The 22,519-nt window shown below is 33.1% G+C and overlaps 1 protein-coding gene across 1 annotated transcript; it reads right to left on the reverse strand.

Moving 5' to 3' along the window:
* Positions 1-1,842: 1,842 nt before the first annotated feature.
* LOC127699823 (uncharacterized) lies at positions 1,843-13,584 on the reverse strand. Its single transcript, XM_052203193.1, has 4 exons — positions 13,498-13,584; positions 10,617-10,902; positions 7,999-8,151; positions 1,843-2,818 (listed from the first exon to the last, which is right to left on the reverse strand). The coding sequence occupies exons 1-4, from the start codon at positions 13,554-13,556 to the stop codon at positions 1,997-1,999; spliced, it is 1,320 nt and encodes a 439-aa protein (XP_052059153.1). The 5' UTR covers positions 13,557-13,584; the 3' UTR covers positions 1,843-1,996.
* Between the last annotated feature and the right edge of the window lie 8,935 nt (positions 13,585-22,519).

Here is a 22,519-nt window from a genome sequence, read left to right on the forward strand (position 1 = left end):
CATTGGCGTTTGTTTTTGTTGCACTTTAGTGTGTCTGTTGTTCCGTTGTTTTCCTCTTATAGTTGATGTGTTTCCCTTGATTGTAGTTATCAACCTGGATTTTTTTTCTCTCAATCAATTTATGACTTTTGAACAGTGGTATACGACTGTTACCTTTATCAATGACAAAACTGCATTTACAATTATGATTTTTCTTATAAGTAAACAAATGAAAGACTTGTGATGTCAATCTATGGCTCATAAAACAGGATGAAAACACTTACTCAATACTTTGTCTGTGTGGTAAAAGTTCATCTAGACGGTAAAAACTATTCTGAGAATTTACTAGACCTGACCTTGCCATCATAACAATTTCGAGCATAATTATTGCAATCAGACTTTGGAATCAACCTATCAAAATACTGGATTTGATGTATCGAGTTTTTTTTTTTAGTTTTAGTGGTTTTATTGATTGAATGATATACCTAATAAGCATACATTTTTAGACTCACTAATATTTTTTTCATATTACAAAACATTACCTTGGCTTCATTTCATGTTGATGCTTGACTGTTTATTAGTATTTGTATTTTCTTATCCTTTTTGGTCAGTGATTGTATAAAATAGATAAAATCGTAGAATAATATCGAATTTCAGGTGCGATTGTGGTCCCTTTAGTTATATCGCAAATGCCAAATTATACAGTTTGGTGGTGTGCCTGACAGAGGTGGAACAAACAGATTAGGTAACTGGGTTTTGAAATTAACTAAATTAGGTAACTTATTGACTATCAGAAGTGAAAAATTCCAATTTTGATTCATGTTAATATATTCTGTTCAACATTTATTGAATTGTTGAATAGGTATTTTGTTTTTAACTTAAGTCATGTAAGTGGGACAACCCATGAAATAACTGAATACAAAGGAGTATGTTGGATAAGACCCTAAAATGGCTTCCAATTTCCAGCTAAATTTTCATATTAGGATTTATTCAATATCACCAACATGGCCAATACCAGGATTAGACAAGAACATGCCTTTTTGTCAAAACATTAGGTACTTGTGTTCTATTCATGACGTCACAAAAACCTTTCATTTAGATCTTCCATGAAAATTCCATGAAAACAGGTCAATTTAATTTTTTAGAGAGGAACCATAATAGTCAATATTTTGGTTGTCATCATTTGCACTCTATGTTACCTAAGCCTAAATTTGGTTAAATCAAATTTCACAAAAATCTATATATAAACTTCAGATGTAAGAATCAATGATTGTAAATAAAACTTTAAGACAAAAATAGTTCTATTTAAATTTCTTGTATGTCTTTTCATAAACATTTTTTTGTCTTGAAGCATTTAACTTAATTATCAGGGAAAAATATGGTCACTACAAAACTTACTCCTTAAGACCACAAAAAGCAAAATTATATATTTGACCTATCTATGTATGAGCTCTGACTATTTGGAATTAAGCAGATAAAAATTTTTTTTTATGGTTTGATTACTACAGCATTAGGACATCATAACTTGCTTTTCTGGACAGAAGTAATTTCTTTGTCTTTCAACCATAGTTACTATAGTAACTGTAATAAGGTAAAAGTCATAGAAATTTTATGACTTTTTACAATTTCAGGGATGAAATAATAGTTCTTATCATGCCTCAATGTTTTAGCCCAAATAGCCAATTTAAGTTCTATAGCATGCTTATAAACTTCAATTATGATTTTGTATTTCTTTCTTAAGGTGGTACCAAACACCTTGACTAAATTTAATTTGGCTCTTTTAATTTTCATAAAATTTTGACAAAATATTTACTTCGACCCTTTGACAAAATATAAACATTTCAAAAAACTTGAACCACACACTTTATCAGAAATATTTCATTGGATATATAGCAGTTTGACAAACACTAATTTTGATCATTGAGAAGCTTTATATTTCCTGAACAATAGAACGTGATTAAAATGTTCAGCTGATTTTTACCTCTCCCTCTAGTGTTATGTACCACCTTAATATTCACTAACTACAATCTATCAATTTCAACATAATTGCAAACAGTTTATTTGTTTCATTCCATATGACAAGTTCTGTTTCTTTCACTTCATAAGAAAACATATTATCTGTCTTTTTAACTCTATGAACCACCATGAGTTTCATTCCATCAGGCACTACAACAAGTCCTGCTATTTCTTTCTGGTTATTGGACAGACCTGCCAAACACTTCTGAAAACACTGCTCAGTAGATTGTTTCAAATGTGTTTCAAAAGATATATAAGATCCATACTTATCAAAGGCAGATATTTCTACTACAATTTTGGCTACTCTTCCCCCAATAGTATTTCTTAAAAAAACAAGATCTGGTATGTATGACTGAACATAGTTTTGTAAACATGAAGACTTGACGAGGTAGTTACTTGGATGTTGAACCAAACAAACCATATTAATCACTTGATCTGGATCACGATTTTGTGTGTTTTCTATTTCAGCCAAAACATTATTCTCTCCAGGTGATGGGGAGCATGATCTGGATAGGAATCTCTCAGTACAAATTTTCGGACACAATACTTTATGACGTATTCTACTGCGATTTCGACCATTTTGAGAATGTCCGTCTTCAATTTCCAGTTGATCCTCATGGTTACCATACACTAAGCAGTGAAGGACTCCATTGTCTATTGAATTGTCATATGAACCTTTGACTGGTGGTCTAACTGTTTCAGTCTCACCAAAAACAGTTATGTTAAGAATGTTATCTATAAAGATTTGTATCATATGCTCTCCCATGACTTTAAATCCTTCTAACATACAATGGAGTATAGTCTGAAGCTCTAACGGATTCATCTGAAAAATTAGTATCACATTATTATAATTAAAATATTCTTAGAAACAGAACGAAAGGAGGCTCAACAAGCTTTTCTCCTGTTTCGTAGCTAGTACAAATACATTTTATATTTCCGAAACTGTACATATATTGTTTTTATCCTGCAATTTACACCCAGCACTTGAAGCTTTAGTTCAGGCCTCTACAATAACTTTTTTTTCAACTTGTCTAATAGGACAAGTACATACCAAAATTTACTTGTCCGAATGAAATTGTAACTTGTCCAAAAAAAAATTTATAATAACCTTTTTTTGCATTTTAAGTTGATTCAAGGAACAAAATGATTTAAAACAATATAACAGTAGTTAGATTTATATCTTTTGATATACTTTTTTAAAAATATGAGTCGAGAACAACTGAATCTAGTCATGTCACAGGACTTTTAGGTTCTAGTTTTCATCAATGCCAAAGTCTCATCAGACTCTGCACATGAGGCACCGTCTGATAGGCCTGTCAATGTACACTCATTGGATTTGTATCCTGTTTTTTTAAGTTGAAAAAAGTTATTCAAATGCAATCAATAAAAAAAGAAGATGAGGTATGATTGCCAATGAGACAACTCTCTGCTAGAGACCAAACGACACAGACATTAACAACTATAGGTCACCATATTGCAAGTATTGTTTTTTTTTCTACATATGATCAAATATGATTTTGTGAATTTTATGGTAAATAATTTCTTCATTCTTATTTAAAAAATATTTTTGTTAAACAAGAGTGCACACGTTGAAATGTCTCGCCTTCTTTACTAACCATTGATTTTATGTTGATAGTCCTAAATATAAAGCTTTACTACAAGTAACACATAAACTTAACATGATCCAAGAAAATGAGGTCAAGGTCAGATAAACCAAACAAGAAATACATGTACACTTTATAATCATTCAATAAACCAAACATAGTTGACCTATTGCTTATAGTTTCTAAGAAACAGTCTTAACCAAGAAAACTTAACATTCACCAATGAAACATGAAAATGAGGTCAAGGTCAGATGAACCTTGCCAGACAGACATCTACACCTCACAATCAATTTATGCATTAAATATAGTTAACCTATTGCTTATAGTATCTAAGAAACAAACTTAACCATGAAAACTTAACATAGGCCAATGAACCATGAAAATGAGATCAAGGTCAGATGATACTTGCCAGACAGACATATACACCTTACAATCCTTCCATACAACAATTAAAGAACCTTAGTGAGCGCGCTCACATACCCCACGTCCCCACATTGTCACTGGAGAAATAAAATAACTGTAAGAAAAAAAAATTGTATAAGAAAAAAAAATTGAATCATAATTTCCTGTTGATATGCACATCTACATAGTATGTCCTTATTATCTACAAAGTTTCATGAAATTCTGTTGTGTGGTTTCATAGGAGTTGCAATGACAAACTGTTGCAGAGGTATATTGAAGCAAATAAGTTCAAAGGGGCGTAACTCCTAGAAAAAAAATTGAATCATAATTTCCTGTCGATATGCACATCTACCTAGTATGGCCTTATTATCTACAAAGTTTCATGAAATTCTGTTGTGTGGTTTCAGAGGAGTTGCGATGACAAACTGTTGCAGAGATATATTGAAGCAAATAAGTTCAAAGGGGCGTAACTCCTAGAAAAAAAATTGAATCGTAATTTCCTGTCGATATGCACATCTACGTAGTATGTCCTTATTATCTGAAAAGGTTTCATGAAATTCTATTGTGTGGTTTGAGAGGAGTTGCGATGACAAAAGGTTGCAGTAGTATATTGGGCAAATAAGTTCAAAGGGGCGTAACTCCTGGAAAAAAAATTGAATCGTAATTTCCTGTTGATATGCACATCTACATAGTATGTCCTTATTATCTACAACGTTTCATGAAATTTTGTTGTGTGGTTTCAGAGGAGTTGAGATGACAAACTGTTGCAGTAGTACATTAAAGTAAATAAGTTCAAAGGAGCGTAACTCCTAGAAAAAAAATTGAATCGTAATTTCCTGTCGATATGCACATCTACATAGTATGTCCTTATTATCTAAAAAGGTTTCGTGGAATTCTGTTGTGTAGTTTGAGAGGAGTTGCGATGACAAGAAACAGGACTGATGGACTGACAGACGGATGGACGGACAGACGGACGGAGGGGTCAAAAACATTAAACCCTCCGCAACTCGTTGCGTGGGGTATAAATATAGTTGATCTATTGCTTATAGTTGAAGAAAAACAGACCGAAACACAAAAACTTAACACTGAGAAATGAATCGTTAAAATGAGGTCAAGGTCAAATAAAACCTATGAGACTGACATGTACATCATAAAATATTTCCATACACCAAATATAGTTGACCTATTGCATATAGCATTAGAAAAAAAGACCAAAACTCAAAAACTTAACTTTTACCACTGAACCATGTAAATGAGGTCAGGGTCAGATGACACCTACCAGTTGGACATGTATACCTTACATTCATTCCATATACTAAATATAGTAGACCTGCTTATAGTATCTGATATATGGACTTGACCACGAAAACTTAACCTTGTTCACCAATCCATGAAATGAGGTCGAGGTCAAATGAAAATTGTCTGACGGGCATGAGGACCTTGCAAGGTACGCACATACTAAATATAGTTATCCTATTACTCATAATAAGAAAGAAAATTAACATTACAAACAAAGTTGACTTTTTTTTCAAGTAGTCACTGAACCATGAAAATGAGGTCAAGGACAGTGGACATATGACAGACGGAAACTTCGTAACATAAGGCATCTATATACAAAGTATGAAGCATCCAGGTCTTCTAGCTTCTAAAATATAAAGCTTTTAAGAAGTAAGCTAACGCCGCCGCCGCCGCCGGATCACTATCCCTATGTGGAGCTTTTGTCGCAGGCTCGACAAAAATTACTGGTTTGGTATTTATTATAAAGCAACAGAATCAAGGTAGGAAAACGAGGTACTGATTTGTCTTGGTCCCTAAATTTCTCCTGCTTTGCCAAACTGTCTATTTATCATGTCTATTAAATACGTCTCCTACGGTGCCAAACTGTCTATTAAACTTGGAGCCGAATCGTTTCCAAGCTAGTGATGAACTGTCTTGTAAAGTTATCTATCTACAAAGCGCATCGCTGATTCGGATCAGTAAGACTGGTTTCCGATAATAGTATGCCTTTTACCTGTTAAAAAGTACCTGACAAAGAACCAGTTTTAAATTATCGATTGCAAGTAAACATGTCAAATTAATACTTGTTTTTATCTTCTTTTCTTGTTTTTTGTTTATAATTACTTTGTTCATCAAAGTTGGATTAATTTATTTTATGCAGTATAATTTTACTTGTCCCATCGGACAAGCTTGATATAGCTTTTACCTTTTTTTCCTCTGGTACCGGACAATCGGACAAGCGTTATTGTCGAGCCCTGTAGTTGTTTAAATCCAAATCGTTGTCTCTGATTTTTCAAAGAATCGACATGTGACTTGGATGGATAGTTGTTTCATTGGCACTCATACCACATCTTCTTATATATATAGTTTAAATGGGGACCAGGAACAGAACCACCAAAATGAACTGTTACACAAAAAGAAATATCCACATTACGACTTGCTCAACCTTGAAGCCAGCTGGTAACAGTAGACTTTATTTGTACAAGTACAACATTATTCTCGCCAGGTGATGGGGAGCGTGATCTGGATAGGAATCTCTCAGTACAAATTTTCGGACACAATACTTTCTGACGTATTCTACTGCGATTTCGACCATTTTGAGAATGTCCGTCTTCAATTTCCAGTTGATCCTCATGGTTACCATACACTAAGCAGTGAAGGACTCCATTGTCTATTGAATTGTCATATGAACCTTTTATTTGTACAAGTAAAACTTTTGTACAAGTTGACTTTTTTTTCAAGTAGTCACTGAACCATGAAAATGAGGTCAAGGACAATGGACATATGACAGACGGAAACTTCGTAACAAGTACAAATAAAGCAAAAATTTATTTGTGTACCTGTCATTTGTACAAAAGTTGGCTGATTGCAGGATAAATTGATATATTGGTGTTTATTGTCCAATGACAAATATTACATGCATATCAGGACAAGAACATGTCAACTCAATTAGGTAGGAGTAAAACTTAAGTCATGTTTATTTACTTTACATCTGAAATATTAGCTATATATATATAGTACCGTATGACATTACATGTATTATTATTTAAATATCAATAAAAAATATGTGTTACTGGATAAAAAATAAAATGTATTAAAGTGTGATAATAAGTGTGCTCATCGAAACAACTTTTTAGCTCAGAAACAATAAGAGCTATTACAAAAAATTAAAATAACAAAAACATAGGGACCACAGAAAAACTATAGGCTATTGGGCCTGTACACTATACTATGTCTTTTTAGTACTGTAATTTCATTATTTAAAATACACGTTAAAATCTAACATGGAACCATCAAGCTATACAACTGATGTAAATGTATGTTTTCAAAATTAGTTTTCTACATATTTATCATTGTTTCATTTCTAATTGATTTTTAAATCCCCCCCCCCCCCCCCATTTCTCTTTTCAGTTTTAACAGAGGCCATATTTATTGTTTGTACAATGTTGGAGGGAACAATCAGCATAATTTTGAAAAGAAGTATTCTAAAGATGATTTTGGCCAAGGTCAGACCCAGTTATCTAAATTAGGCACAGGTTTCAAAGGAAGTAGATTTTTTAATGAGACAATAGAATTGGCAAGTGATGAGAAATATGGATTCTACCACTGCATCAAGCGTGATATGTCATTTCTCCACTCAAAACTGTTAAGTTTTCAAATTCAAATCACTAGAGTGGAAAAATATCATATTGCACAAGATTGAGTGATAGAAACAGTTTCTCTAATGGTTCTTAGATGATGTGTAAGATAAAATTTTCCCCTGATCTGCAAAAAGGTGTGTTCTTTATATGGGACGTCATCAGGCATGGTCGTTTGTTTTCATGACGTCGCAATAAAAACTTACAATGCAAAATTTTCAAACAAACACACCCTAATAATAAAAATTATAATGAACTGGTCATGAAAAGTATAAATCCAGTAAGCATGGTAAGAATTAGATAAAAAAAAAACTCATACTGCAGACCAACAAGGAAAGTTTTAAAAACATGTGTGACCTTACCTCTCTGGCCTGTCTAACATTTGAAAGTATATCTGCGATCCTGCTATACAAATGTGCTGATGTCCGCTTATCATCATTTCCACCACCTCGCCAAACATTACTGTGAAAACCATCATAAAGAGTAGTAGGAGCAACATCATTTTGTGGGGTCATCTAAATATCAAGTCAAAAACATATTATCATGACAGATCATTCAACAAATCTTACAAGATCTACATTGAAATTAACTAATGTGGATTCATTATTATCATTATTATTATTATTATTATTATTATTGGATAGCAATGTTCATGGATAATGTGGGTATAAGTCAGGAACCTGTTGTTCAGTGGTTGTTGTTTGTTGATGTGGTTCATAAGTGTTTCTCTTTTCTCGTTTTTTTATAGATTAGACCGTTGGTTTTCCTGTTTAAATTGTTTTACACTAGTCATTTTGGGGCCCTTTATAGCTTGCTGTTCGGTGTGAGCCAAGCTCCGTGTTGAAGGCCGTACTTTGACCTATAATTGTTTACTTTTTACAAATTGTGACTTGGATGGAGAGTTGTATCATTGGCACTCATACCACATCTTCTTATATCTATATATAGGTGAACCACAAATTTAAATGTTCAACGAGGTACAATATTTCTATCAAGTATGCCTACTTTGGCAAAACCCTGAAACCAAATATTCACAAAGACAAGATTTTCCCTCAATCCACAAAAATTGGTACCCACGAAAAATAAATGAATTTAGATATATACATTATTGCACATAATTTTTGAAACAATGTTCATTAGTTCATTGAAGGCTCATGTAATCATACCAGCTTTCTTAACTATGTGCTGTATTGTAATACCTTGTTCAAGTTAGCAGTCACCTTGTATAAATTGAGCACTCATATCATCATTTTACAGAAAAAGATAAAACAAGAAAGTGTCCATAGAACACGGATGTCCCACTCGCACTATCATATTCTATGTTCAGTGGACCATGAAATTGGGGTCAAAAACTCTAATTTGGCACTAAAATTAGAAAGATCATATTATAGGGAACATGTGTACTAAGTTTCAAGTTGATTGGACTTCAACTACATCGAAAACTACCTTGACCAAAAACTTTAACCTGCCCACTCGCACTATCATTTTCTATGTTCAGTGGACCGTAAAATTGGGGTCAAAAACTCTAATTTGGCATTAAAATTAGAAAGATCATACCATAGGGAATATGTGTACTAAGTTTCAAGTTGATTGGACTTCAACTTCATCAAAAACTACCTTGACCAAAAACTTTAACCAAAACTTTAACCTGAAGCGGGACAGACGGACGGACAAACAGACGAACCAACGGACGCACAGACCGAAAAACATAATAAAAATCTAAATTTGATGTCATTTCCTTGCTCTATTTTGTCACGAGACTGAAATGAATAACTTTATAGCAATGCAATTTCTTCTTCACACTATTGAACATTATGGCCAAAAATGATGAGTCCCTAGACTCGCCCAGTTATTCCCAAGGTCCATCAGAAATGCGGCAATGTCCAGTAATAAATGGTTTGGTCCAGTAAAATGTCATGTAGACTCCAGTGTAGATGTAAGAATTTTTAAATACTCATAATGTAAAAGACTGCTAAAACACTGACTGGATCATTAATGCTTTATTAATTAATTACTGGACCAAAAGACCACTGAGGTCCAAAAAACATTCGGAACCTCTGCTCGCCTTCAAAAATCCTAAGTGAGAACCTTGGATAAAGATCATTTCTTATCTAATGTATGATTTTCATTCTTAGGCGATTTTTTAAAAATTATGAATACAAGAAGAGTGTTCCATTTAAATATCCGCCTAATCACATATTTATCTGTCCAAGTCTAACAACTTTTAGAAAAAATTGTTTCGCTTCTTTTGAACTTTTTTAAATATCTTAAAAGAAATGTATAGGCATAAGATTGATTTGTTAATTCAATTTCTATAACAAAGGGGCATAGCTCTTGTAAAAACAGAAGAATATGTCCATGGGACACAGATGCCCCCGCTTGTAAATATACGCCACATTCTTAATTTTTTCAATATGCAAAGGAACATAACTCAAGAACGTCTAAAGTTTCATAACATTTGGTTGACATGGTAGAAGCAAACTCAAGTTAGAGAATGGAAACTAACTTTGGGACGTGAGGACAAACAAGGGTCAAACTAAGTGACATGTACTTAATGCAACATCCGCCGATTTTAGGAAAATTTGCATACAGATTTATGTATCATATATCAGAATGTGAATTCTTACTATTGCAATACTCACCCAGTCACTGTTGCCAGTCACATTATATTCTAATTAATAAAAACCTCGCGATAATTATTGAATTTACAGTACTTATTTTTGCTCATAGTCACAAGGAATGTAAGTACACACAGCTGTCTATCTATATAACAAAGGTATGAGCAGCTACAGGCCCACAAATATTGGCCTCTTGAGACGAAATAATAACATTTTTCAGTTTATTACATTTTTTAACTTTTCAATAAGCATACAACTACTAGGGGTCTTGCATAGTCGGCACAATAAGCATGACATTTCAATGTAAAGAATTCCTTCAAGATGTATTTGTCTGGTGTTGAAAAAGTTAAAATGACTATTACCTGAACAAGCAAAGCAGTTCTTAAATTTGCCACAACATTGGCAAATATTTGCCATTTCTCAGATGGTACTATTTGATAATCTAGTTCCAAATACTGATGTGGCACTGCACTTGTTCTTGGAACACGCTGCCAATCAACCTTAAACAGCTCATCAGCATCAATGACCGGTTTTACTTTTCCCTCATCAACTTTTTGAAAACATATTCCAGTTATCTCCCCTTCAATATCTAGACAGTTGTCCAAATAAGATTTCCCTAATGAGACACATGGCACTTTTCCTTCAATCCTAAAAAATAAAATAAAATAAATATAATCATGATAATATAAATTCATCTTTACAGGTATATTTACTCTGGAATAAATTTTAATTGTTTAAACGATTTTCAAGTTTTGTGATGTATATATTGTTGTGTCGTGGTGTCTTTGTGACTTTGGAATGATCTGGATGTCTCTAATTTCTGTATTCTTTAACTATTAGGGTATTTTTCTATTCTTTAAGAGTAGTATTCTGAAAAATTCTCATGAAAATAATTTTACTAATAAATTCTTCTGTCATGTCTAAATAATTTAAATAATTTCTTTATCCAGTACATCGTTCATTTCTGTAAACAGTACTAATGTGTTGTATTACAAACAATACTTTTATTTACCAGACTTATTCCTCTCCATCCCGTTGTTATCTATTCTTTATATTTTTTTTAAGTAATCTTTTCTTGATTTTCTATTGATCACTAATTGAAAAGAGGCATCAAATCAAAAAATAAATAAATAGCCTTAAAACTGTTCAAAATAATTTGAAATCATATAATTTTGAGTATCTGTAACTTACAGATATGCAAAATTATATGATTTCAAATTATTTTAAACAGTTTTACAGTAAGGCTCTATAAAGATGTTTCCTTTATAGTTTACTTGAACAGTTGAAGACTTTTGGTCCTTTCTATTGATTTGAAACATTTCTCAACATGCAATACTAACAAAAAACAAATTAAACTGAATTTACTCTGTGTTGATGTACCTAAAAGCAATCATAGTCTTCACATTGAGATAGGTCGATTCGAGAGAAAAGTTGATAGTCGAGGAAAACTGGTCATATAACCTCTTCCAGAAAGACATGCCTATTTTGATCACTCAACACTGAACATTGAAAACGAGGCTCATTTTTATTTACATGCTAATAATACTAGACTTTCTTTCATAAAATTTTAGACAAGTTGAAGATCTTTTGATACCAGTAATGTCAAAAGAGGACATGCAAGTTATATCAGAGTTCTGTAATAATCTGTATTTAGAAATAATTCATTCATGTCATGCTTTAGCTCAGTTAAACATTGGTAGGCACTATATTTGTCAATAGTTTATACTGAGCGATAGCAAGGTGTAAAATATGGTCAAATATATAATGCCTACCCATGTTAAACTGAGCAGAGAGCATGACGTGAATGAATTATTTTGATTCTAATAGGACAAATACAGTATTTTTATAGGTCGATCCGTACGAAAAATTTTAGAAATGTTCGGCTGTTCCCGTTTCCTCCCTGTGGAGTATGTACATTACATTTTCATATAATAAGTTTAAAACTAATATATCAGGGTAAATATATGTTGTTTGACAAACAATATATAATAAAAGTTTATTTAAGCAGCTATCATGGCTATGTATGTATTTTATTAGGATAAAAATGAAAATAATGAGAATGTAAACAATAAGTTTGTGCGCATGTGTCAAACATGTTTTGTGCTAATTAGAACACAGCTTTGTTTACAAAGCATAATAAGGACTTCATATTAGAATCTTTATTAGAAATAAGAAGGGCAAAACTACTCTCCACTAACTAACAGAACTAACTTTCTATCTTCTTCTATATGTACATTTAGGTACTTGCAATTATAAAATACCTTCTCACTGGAATAATTTCCATAATGTGGAGTTATAAAAGTTTGTGTCGCACACATAAAAGTTTCTACTATAAATATGTATGTACACTAAACTTCACTGTCCACGGATTAAACATATCATTAACTTATGCTTTATACAATAAAAGCAGGACATCCCTGCCTCTACCTTATCACATATGTGCAAAACAGTTCATATCAAAAGTGCTCTGTAAACATACTCTTTGATATTTACAGTTAATATGACGCAATTATGCTTTCTGGTTACAAGAGCGCAATTTTTTGTTTACATTTTAACGGCAAGTTTTTTACCCCAAGTTGGTACTCAGAATAGAATCGTGTAAGGATTCTTATTGGATGATACAGTAAATGAATTATGAAATGAATAATTGCGCTCTTGTAACCTTCTTTCTACCTATCTTTGACCAGGAGTCTGGATGAAGAACTAGAGTTATCTCTCTTTGTGCATCTAATGGACCGACTCTATCCTTATACTTGTTACAATTGTAATGTATATGTATCTTGCTTCATTAAATAACTATGTAGGATATATGTGTAGATAAATCATAAATGCATTATCTGTATTAGTAACTTGGCTATATCGTACATGATAATTTGCTTGCAATGATCCATATGATCAGGAAAGTAAAAGACCAGGGGTCGACTTTAGCACTGGCCTGCTGGCCCAAGGCCAGTAGAATTTCAATAGGGCCAGTTGAACATAAAGACTACTGGCCCCATTGGCCATTACATTTGACTATATTTTTACTTAGATAGTATTATTAGGGCAAATTTTATTTGAGTTGGGTCTGTAAATTTACGCTCTAACTTGCCCTATTGGCCATACTTTTAACTTTTGTTAAGTCGACCTCTGAAGACGGCCCGTTTCTGTTATTCACCTGTACAACACCTTTATTAAAATATTTCTAAGTTGTCATTCAAGGAACTGAAACTAATTAGCATTAATCATAAACTGTAAACAAACCTGGGTTTGAATATGCTGCAGTCGCATTTGTTATTTTTCTGTCTCGATCTTTCCGTCATTGTCTTTCTCGAAGCTGGACAAACTCGGCCTATAGCAAACTCGGACTATAACTAACTCGGACTCTAACAAACTCGGACTCATGCGCGTAGCTACATTTACGTCAAAACACCAGGCGTGCACATGAATTTGAGAGGGGAAAAATAATCTAAATAAATTACAAGAATTAGTTAAAAGCATATGAGCCTTGTAGTTCTTTAATCAATGACTTGTATCGAAGATAAAAGTGACAAATAAAATTGAGAATGGAAATGCGGAATGTGTCAAAGAGACAACAACCCGACCAAAGAGCAGAAAACAGCACAAGGCCACCAATGGGTCTTTAACACAGCGATAAAATCTCGCACCTGGAGGCGGGCTTCAGCTGGCCCCTTACCAAAAATGTGCGACTAGTTCAGTGAAAATGGACGTCACACTAAACTCCGAAACATATAAATGAACTAAAATTAAAAAAACATACAAGATTAACAAAGGCCAGAGGCTCCTGACTTGGGACAGGCGCAAAAATGTGGCGGGGTAAAACATGTTTTGTGAGATCTCAACCCTCCCCTTATACCTTTAGCCAATGTAGAATAAACAAACACACAGCAATACGCACAGTCAAACCAAGGATCGATTTGTATAGTAAGTCTTACTATACAAATCCTTGGTAAAACTCAGTTCAAAAGAAGTCCGAGTCCGATGTCAGAATAGATAAAAGAAGAAACCAAGCAAAATGACAATGATACATAAATTAACAAAGGACTACTAAATTTACTTCTTAATCAAATGGTATCATATATATTTGTTGATTCCTGTCAAGTCTGAATCTTCCGTAACTTCTTCTTTTGCCCAATTGTTTAAAGCAATTCATTATGATATCACGTTAACAATAAGAGAGATGGTGTGTGACAGCCTGACGAAGACAACATTAAGGATTTGATTATGCAAAGCTTTTATTAAAGATTTTTATTTTTTATATGTGACTGAAGTCCATTTATAAATATTGATAAAATCGAGAATGGAAATGGGGAATTTGTCAAAGAGACACTGACAACCCGACCAAAGAGCAGACAACAGCCGAAGGCAACCAATGGGTCTTCAACGCAGCGAGAAAATCCAGCACCCGGAGGTGGTCCTCAGCTGGCCCCTAAATAAAATTGTGTACGTACTAGTTCAGTGATGTCTAGATGCATAAATCAATACAAGACTTGAAGCTGTCAAATTTAATTTAAAACTCCTTTATCTTAATTTATGCCCCACTGCGTATGGATTAAACATATATGGATCAGGTCTCAGTTTAATAATGCATTCAATCTATGACATCATCACAGAACTTTGTTTCCTCGATTCATATCTAGTTTTTACTTAAATTGTGAAAGGTCGAAGAAAAAATAGATGTTTTTTTTTAAGCCAATATCATACAATGATACTTCGGCACAGCATACCATTACTCAGATACCATTGACCGATATAAGTTCTGTCGATTCTTCAAGGTTAAAAGATAATATCGTTGATTCGAAAATTGCCGGTGCCGATAGTAAAAGTGACTGCTCAAGCTATATTGATATTGGGGAAACTAATAGAATCTAATATACAAGACTTTCCTGAAGAAAAAAAAAAGACATTCTCCAGAAAGAATGGGAGTCTATGCACAGATTCAAGTTTCCAGCAAGGTATTATTCTAAAATACAATTTGTCTCAATCACAGCTTTTTTACACTTCTTACTCAATGTTTAATAAAAGACATCAGTCAATTAGTTCAATAACACACTTTGAACTGAAAATCGTCTTGCAATAATCATGGACCGACTTCTTTCAATAACAGAGCAAAAATTAAAGTCTGGCCTATGGTTGATTAACGCTTTTAGCGGAATACTTTGCCTGTTGTCGATCTTCTATCAACAAAGATAAAATATACTGCGTTTATTGTACTTTTTGGTCAAACGTGATATGCAAATAAAATCATTTGGACTTTCTTCTTCTGTAAATGACTGATCAAACTTGTCACATTTTGTAAAACGACACCTGCAAGATGATTCTGCTCACCATGATTGATTGTGTAAGATTGGGACAAACTTCTTCAAGTTGGATGTTGCAACTTCAAAATCAAAGTCAATCGCGTCTTCACTGTCTTCCTTTCATCATGAGACAGTAACAAAAAACCGACACATTCTTCAAAAATAATTGATGTAATCATCCTTTGTGGACATCGGAATATGCCACTTCGTGGGCATAGTGAAGAAACAAGTAACTTTATGGCAACACTAAAGACAACTGCAAATTCGGAAGACGTCTTACCTATGGATATCGAGACTGCAACTTTGGTTAAATATACGTCCCCAGGTAAATCAAAAATGAAGTGATCGACATATGTGTAGATCAAATATTAGACCAACTTAAGGAATCATGTAGTAGCTCACCATTTCTTGCTCTACTTGCTGATGAAACAACAGATAAAGCTACTCAAACTCAGCTTTCGATATATATATATAGATTGCCTAACAATGTAATTTTAACACACTATTTAGTATGTAAATATAAGAATGTTTAAAATATTTACAAAATGATGAAAATAAACGCAATATTTCGCTAGACTAACTAGCTTTATCAAGCGTGCATCTATCCAGGTGAAATCGGATGTAGATGGTAAGAAACTTTTGCAGCTCAATGTATATGTTGCACTTGAATTTAGCTGCCTTGAAAATAATACATAATTTGGATGAAGTTCAAGATTTTTACAAAATTGGTAGTTGAAGTTAGCAACGTCCATTGGCCAATATTACAGGATAAAAAGGACGATGCTGTGTACTAAATTATTCTTTATCTTTCCTGTATCTTTTCTCATCTTTTTCTAGTTAGTCTAGCGAAATATTGCGTTTATTTTCATCATTTTGTAAATATTTTAAACATTCTTATATTTACATACTAAATAGTGTGTTAAAATTACATTGTTAGGCAATCTATAACTTTATTTGTGTAATTGAATTAATCTTGATCTGTACTGATTAATCCACACTCCCATAGATTTGTATGTCATGTGCTGCTATTTATAGGCACTTAATATATATATATGTGTGTGTGTGTGTTAGATTTACAGAAACAATTGACAATGAAGTAAATATCCGTGAAATATTTTTAGGATTCCTGCACGCCAAAGCTACAACTTGAGAAGCGATTAATTTATGAATAAAAATGGTATATGTCTACAATAGCTGAGAGCACAAGGATAGATTGGGGCAAGTAATATGTAGATAATGGTGTCCAAGCACTCATTCGTAACCACGCACCTGATGCAGTAAATGTGCATTGCAAATCACATTTTTTTAATTTAGTAATCGTACATATCTGTAAGGAACCTGTGGTCAGGACAATGATAGCAACAATCCAGGAGATAGCCTTAATTTGCATTTGAATAATCCGCAAAAAGGTAACATGCCTTTTCTAAGGAACTCACGGGAAATGCAGTTGTTATATATATAGGCAATGGAACAGAAAAAAAAACAAAGTTAAAGAAGCTTTGTGAAACAAGATGGTTTAGCAGGTCTAATACTCTAACAACATTCAAACAGGCATTAGTGGTAGATTCATTGGAGCATCATCGGGATAACCGTGATGACAAAACCGGGATGTTTAGAGTTGCTATTCTCCGATTTGAATTCATCGTGTGTTTAGTTGTCTGCCAGCATTTCCTCAACTGTCACATTTTCTACATGATATATCTTGTGACATGCTATCAGCTATAGATGAATGTCGAGTTGTGATATCTCAGCTTGAACGGATGAGACAAGATGACACAATATGGGTATCTTTGTTTGAAAAAGCCAAAAGTATTGCAAATGAGCATGATATTGAGTCATCCTGTCCCAGACAAGACGGTCGCCAGCAGTACTAATACTGACTTTATACTTCAAATATTTTTTTTTTTTAGATATTGCATGACTGTCGATATTTAAGCTCTATGTTTTTAGCATAACACTGTATATGCAGTGACTAATGCAATTCTGGTAACTTTAATTCACAATATTTGTAAACGTTTAGTTTTGATTGTTTAAAACGTGTACTTATTACTAAATATTTCTTAAGTATAATGTATTGAAGTTGAAATACGATATGGGTTTGGCATTTTTATTTTAACCTGACCATCTATGAATATAATATTAGTTACATAGTGTGCTAGTGACCTAATACGGTATATATGGGGTCAGTAAATTCCATATGGAATTTACTGACCCCATATATACCGTATTACGTCACTAGCACACTATGTAACGAATTTATCTTACCGACTATCTTAACGTGTGAAATTTAGAGTGAGTGACCTATCAAAATGAGCAAGTCTTCAATACCGTTAGCATTAAGAAACTACTTCCATTGATCCTACAAAAACAGATGCCAACATTAACAACTTCTTACGTTTAAATGTGTTTTATGAATTCATTTCAATCTTCATCATCAATTTCTTCGTCTTTTGAAAATTTAAGATTTTTTCTCAGTACCGTTTTGTTTTTATAAAGGGACGTAACACCACTACTAACCGTGTATGACATAAGCCACGCCTCCCTACTAACCTAATATGGAATATACACGGTCTCCACGCGGACGCTTTTAACTAATCATATTCCTAGAAATGTATAGGAGGTAAGATAATAATTATTTCATGTTACCATTATAATTTAACAATACAATGCCCATAAAAGGGGGGGGGGGGGGTAGCAGACTGTTTCCTGGTGCAGTAACACGTATAAAATCCAACTCGTCATGTCTGTCTTGTACAAATCAGGGTGCATATTCAAAACACCACTATGTGTACTCGTTCCAATAAGCATATGTGACATTTGTCACTGGACTTTAAACACCTATTCATCACTATTATCCAAATGCTCTATTCTAAGGCTTAAATGCAAAAGTAGAGAATATATATATTTCATGTCGTTATAATTATGATTAATTTTGATTTGATTTGATTTTATTTCTTTTCGTTTCGTTGAATCCTATTTCGTTTCGTTTGGTTTTTTTGGTTGATTTTGTATTATTTTGTTTCGTTTCTATTTCGTTTCGCAGTTTATAGGCACCAATATAAACTAGTTTTGTGAATATTGGTGGATAGTCGTCTCATTAACCATCATACCACATCTCCTTATTTTAATATGAGGTCTAAGTCACTCATACTGCAATAGACATTTTTAGCAGAAAAGGGGTTATATGAATATCTCTACTCCTACTTAAGGAATAGAATCGATTTTGATTATAGGTCACACATAATATTTATAATGCGTCTGGATGATCGAGACTACTGATTGGCTCGTGCTTATAGCGGAGAAACAGCAAATACAAATTGTCAAATCTTATGGTTTGACCCGCCTGTGTTCCAAACCACGGCCTCCAGCTATCGAGACAAGCACGATACCACAAAACCATAGAGGCAATCAAAGGAAAAGGAAATTAGAATCCATTTTGTAAATCACTTTTTATTATTTCTTTTGTAACTACCGAAATGACCTCAAAATCAATAAAATATCATTGAAATGTTTTGAAAAAGAATGGCGAAAGATTCCAAAGGTCATGCGATGTCAAAGAAATATTCAGTAGCAAAAGAAGGGCTAGAGATACCAAAGGACATTCAAACTCATAAGTCGAAAATAAACTGTCAGTCTGACAACGCCACGAATAAAAAAGGAAAAGACAAACAGCAATACACAAAACACAAAACACAACATTTAAGAATTGAATGCTTCTTTTTGTAAATTTATTGGGGTGTAAAAGCGTTGACCGAAGTACATTATGTATGAAGCGCGGAAAGCGCTTCATTCTAAAAATGTACGCACGGTCAACGCTTTTACAGCCCTATGAAATTACTAAAAGAAGCATTCAATACTTATAATAACATTTTTTCGCTATGATCATGAAAACACAATTACTATCATTTTTTCCTTTTATTTACCTGTGCACTTTATTGTGGAAACGTGTGTCATCATGTATGTTACAATTCATGAAATTCATTTTGAAATGAAGAATGACACGAGATTGCTGTTAGCCAATCAAAATAACGTATAATAATGAAACATATATCTAATGTAATTATAGAGAATTAAAGGCAGAGCAACACGAACCCCACTTAGACTTGAGGTGATCTCAGCTTTGCATGTGGCAACCGTCGTGCTGCTCATGTAAGTACTAACCTGGTGATAAGTCTAATTCGGTAGGTCACATTTGCGGAAAAAGGAACGGGATTGTAGTTGTGATAATTAGTACATATCCGACGTTGTCATCTGTGAAACAGATATTCCATAACGGTCAACCAACTCGTGATGGTGTCCGTAAAATTTACGAAGGGATGATTTCAACTTCCCCACTTGGAACTCTTCGTTTAATAGCTTCCTCGAGAGCAGCTACCCTCTATCAAGGAAATCATGATAGAAAATACAAGCCCTAGAATATTGTATCAACTGGGAGATATATACTTCGTATGCAGGCGCTGCTGGAATGTTTCTACATAGAAAGGGAAAGTTCACAATTGTGAAGCTAAAATCATCTCTTTTGTCGTACCGACCCTCATTGTCAGTTTCTAGATGTTTTATATTCCCAACCAGGATTTAAACAGGGTGACGTATGCACAGCAGTATGTATCTACATTATGGATTCCAGGTCGCTGTAGATCGGCGGTAGAGTATATACTAAGAAGCAATCAATTGTATCTGATTTTTTGCCCTCTATGGGCCCTGTAATTTGGGAAATACAAAAAATATTATATTATATTCTATTCTATACTAAGAAGCGCGGAAACTAATGTGTTTCTATCAACGTTTTTACATCCCAATAAAATTACAAAAAGAAGAATTCAATTTTTAAATGAATGTTGGTTACAGCAAATTGAATAATCGGGCAGGAAAACATATATAACCTTGAACGTATTAAGGTCAAATATATTTTGTACATTAACGTTGTATTAAATTTTAAGGTATGTTGTTTTTCCTTAATAAAAAATAAATAAATTAAGATTTGTAATTTTAAGCTTTGAATTAACATATTTTTCTGAAACGAATATGAAAATGAAAATAAATTGTAATGGTTGCTTCAAAAAAGATTTTATGATGGAGTTGATGATATTAAGATATGTATTTTAAAGCTTTTAAATTAGGCAAATAAATTTGTTTTAAAAAAAAATATATATATGTATATATGGTGGTTGTTTAAAATAGACTTAAAAGACACCATAAAATATCTGTACGGACTCGCTCATTCTCATAAAACATCTATATATAGAATAAATTTCCCTTTAACGTTAAGAAATATAGATATATGCAGATTTGTACTTTGAAACCTTAAATAAGCCGATGATTTATTCTGAAAGAAAATAAAATTGAACTTGGTTTTTACATAATAAAATAATAAATCACACAACTACTAATTTATACTTGAAAAGGTTATGTTAAATAAAAGGCCCTATATTATAACTTTACAAAATATATAGGATTCTTAATAAGGCAAAATTGTCATGGAAAGGATCGGACCAAAATCTCCCCGAAACCGTATGGTTTTGATACCTGAAAATTGACTAGTTTGCTGCTAATTATTTGTTAGAAGGCAGTCAACAAACACACTAGCATAGGAGGGGAGGAAGGGTGGTCCATCAAAATCTTTTGCAAAAAATACATTGAATATAAAGAAAATAAAAAAAGAAGACACTGACTAACTGCTTTGTTTTTTTTTTTGTTGTTGTTTTCTTTTTTGGCTTTCACTCTACAAGTTAACGCCCTTTTCAGTCTTCTCCTACGCTGCTGCTGAGCATTTGTGGATGCAATACAGGACAGCAGAACCGTTTGATAATAGGTAAAATTACTTTAAATCCATAATAACAATAATAATATACAAATACGAAGATGTAGTATGATTGCCCATGAGACAACTCTCCACCTATGACCAATTGACATAGAAGTTAACAACTATAGGTCACCGTGCGGCTTTCAACAATGAGCATACTGCATAGTAAGCTATAAAAGGCCCCGCGATGACAAATATGAAACAATTCAAATTGCAAAATTTAAATTTCAGTTTTGTTTTGACTTCACATAATTTCAATAAAATTCTATTCCTTGCATGGATGAGTAAAAGTACTGATTGTACATGTCCGAGCACGCTAAATATTGGAAGCCAATGACTGAATACGTCCAATGTCTTTCGGAACACCAAGTACTACATTTCCTCTTTCCCAAGTATTCTCTTAACTGCTCGTGTTTCTATATGTATATAACGTGGGGTTGTTTTCAGTTATTCAAGATATTGTCAACAAACACAAAAACGCACAAATGTTCTTAACACAATCTTAAGGGAATAATTCAAATCAAACTGACATGTGTATCTGAAGCAACTATGATTGATTGATTGATTGGTGGTTACCACCACTTTCAGCACTATTGTGCTACTTCGTGGCCGTCATTTTTTGTTGGTGGAAGAAGTGCCCGGAGAGAACCCCCGACCTTTATTGGGAAAAAAGCGCGGGACTTTATACGATATCAATTAATATAATTCATCAAATGATCGGAATTTATATCCAAAATATGAATATATTCAATACAATTTGTTAGTTGTTAATGACTTTAAAAAAATCGTTATATTTGTTATAAATTATCTTTATATGATATATGTACTAATACACTGATGATATATACTAGTCAACAAAAGAAATGATAAAAGGCAATGTATTGTCCATATATAATAAAATTGGATACACTGTACCAAGGTAAATAATTGCCTTATTGTTCCAATATTTTCTTATCAAAACCATTGATTTAAGGCATATAGATTTTGAATGCCTTTGCAGATATTTGAATATTTAATTCTCATCTTCGAAATTAAGTGCCGACTTTTGTCATCATTTTCCGCAAAATAAATTTGACCCCTGTGTTCAATAACACGGTATTTTCTCACTTTCCAATTTGGTCAGATTGTTTTAATCATATGCCTTTGCTTTGCAAATGAATGT

Source organism: Mytilus californianus, unplaced genomic scaffold (genome assembly GCF_021869535.1).
Source record: "Mytilus californianus isolate M0D057914Y unplaced genomic scaffold, xbMytCali1.0.p SCAF_41, whole genome shotgun sequence".
Taxonomy (NCBI): Eukaryota; Metazoa; Mollusca; class Bivalvia; order Mytilida; family Mytilidae; genus Mytilus; species Mytilus californianus.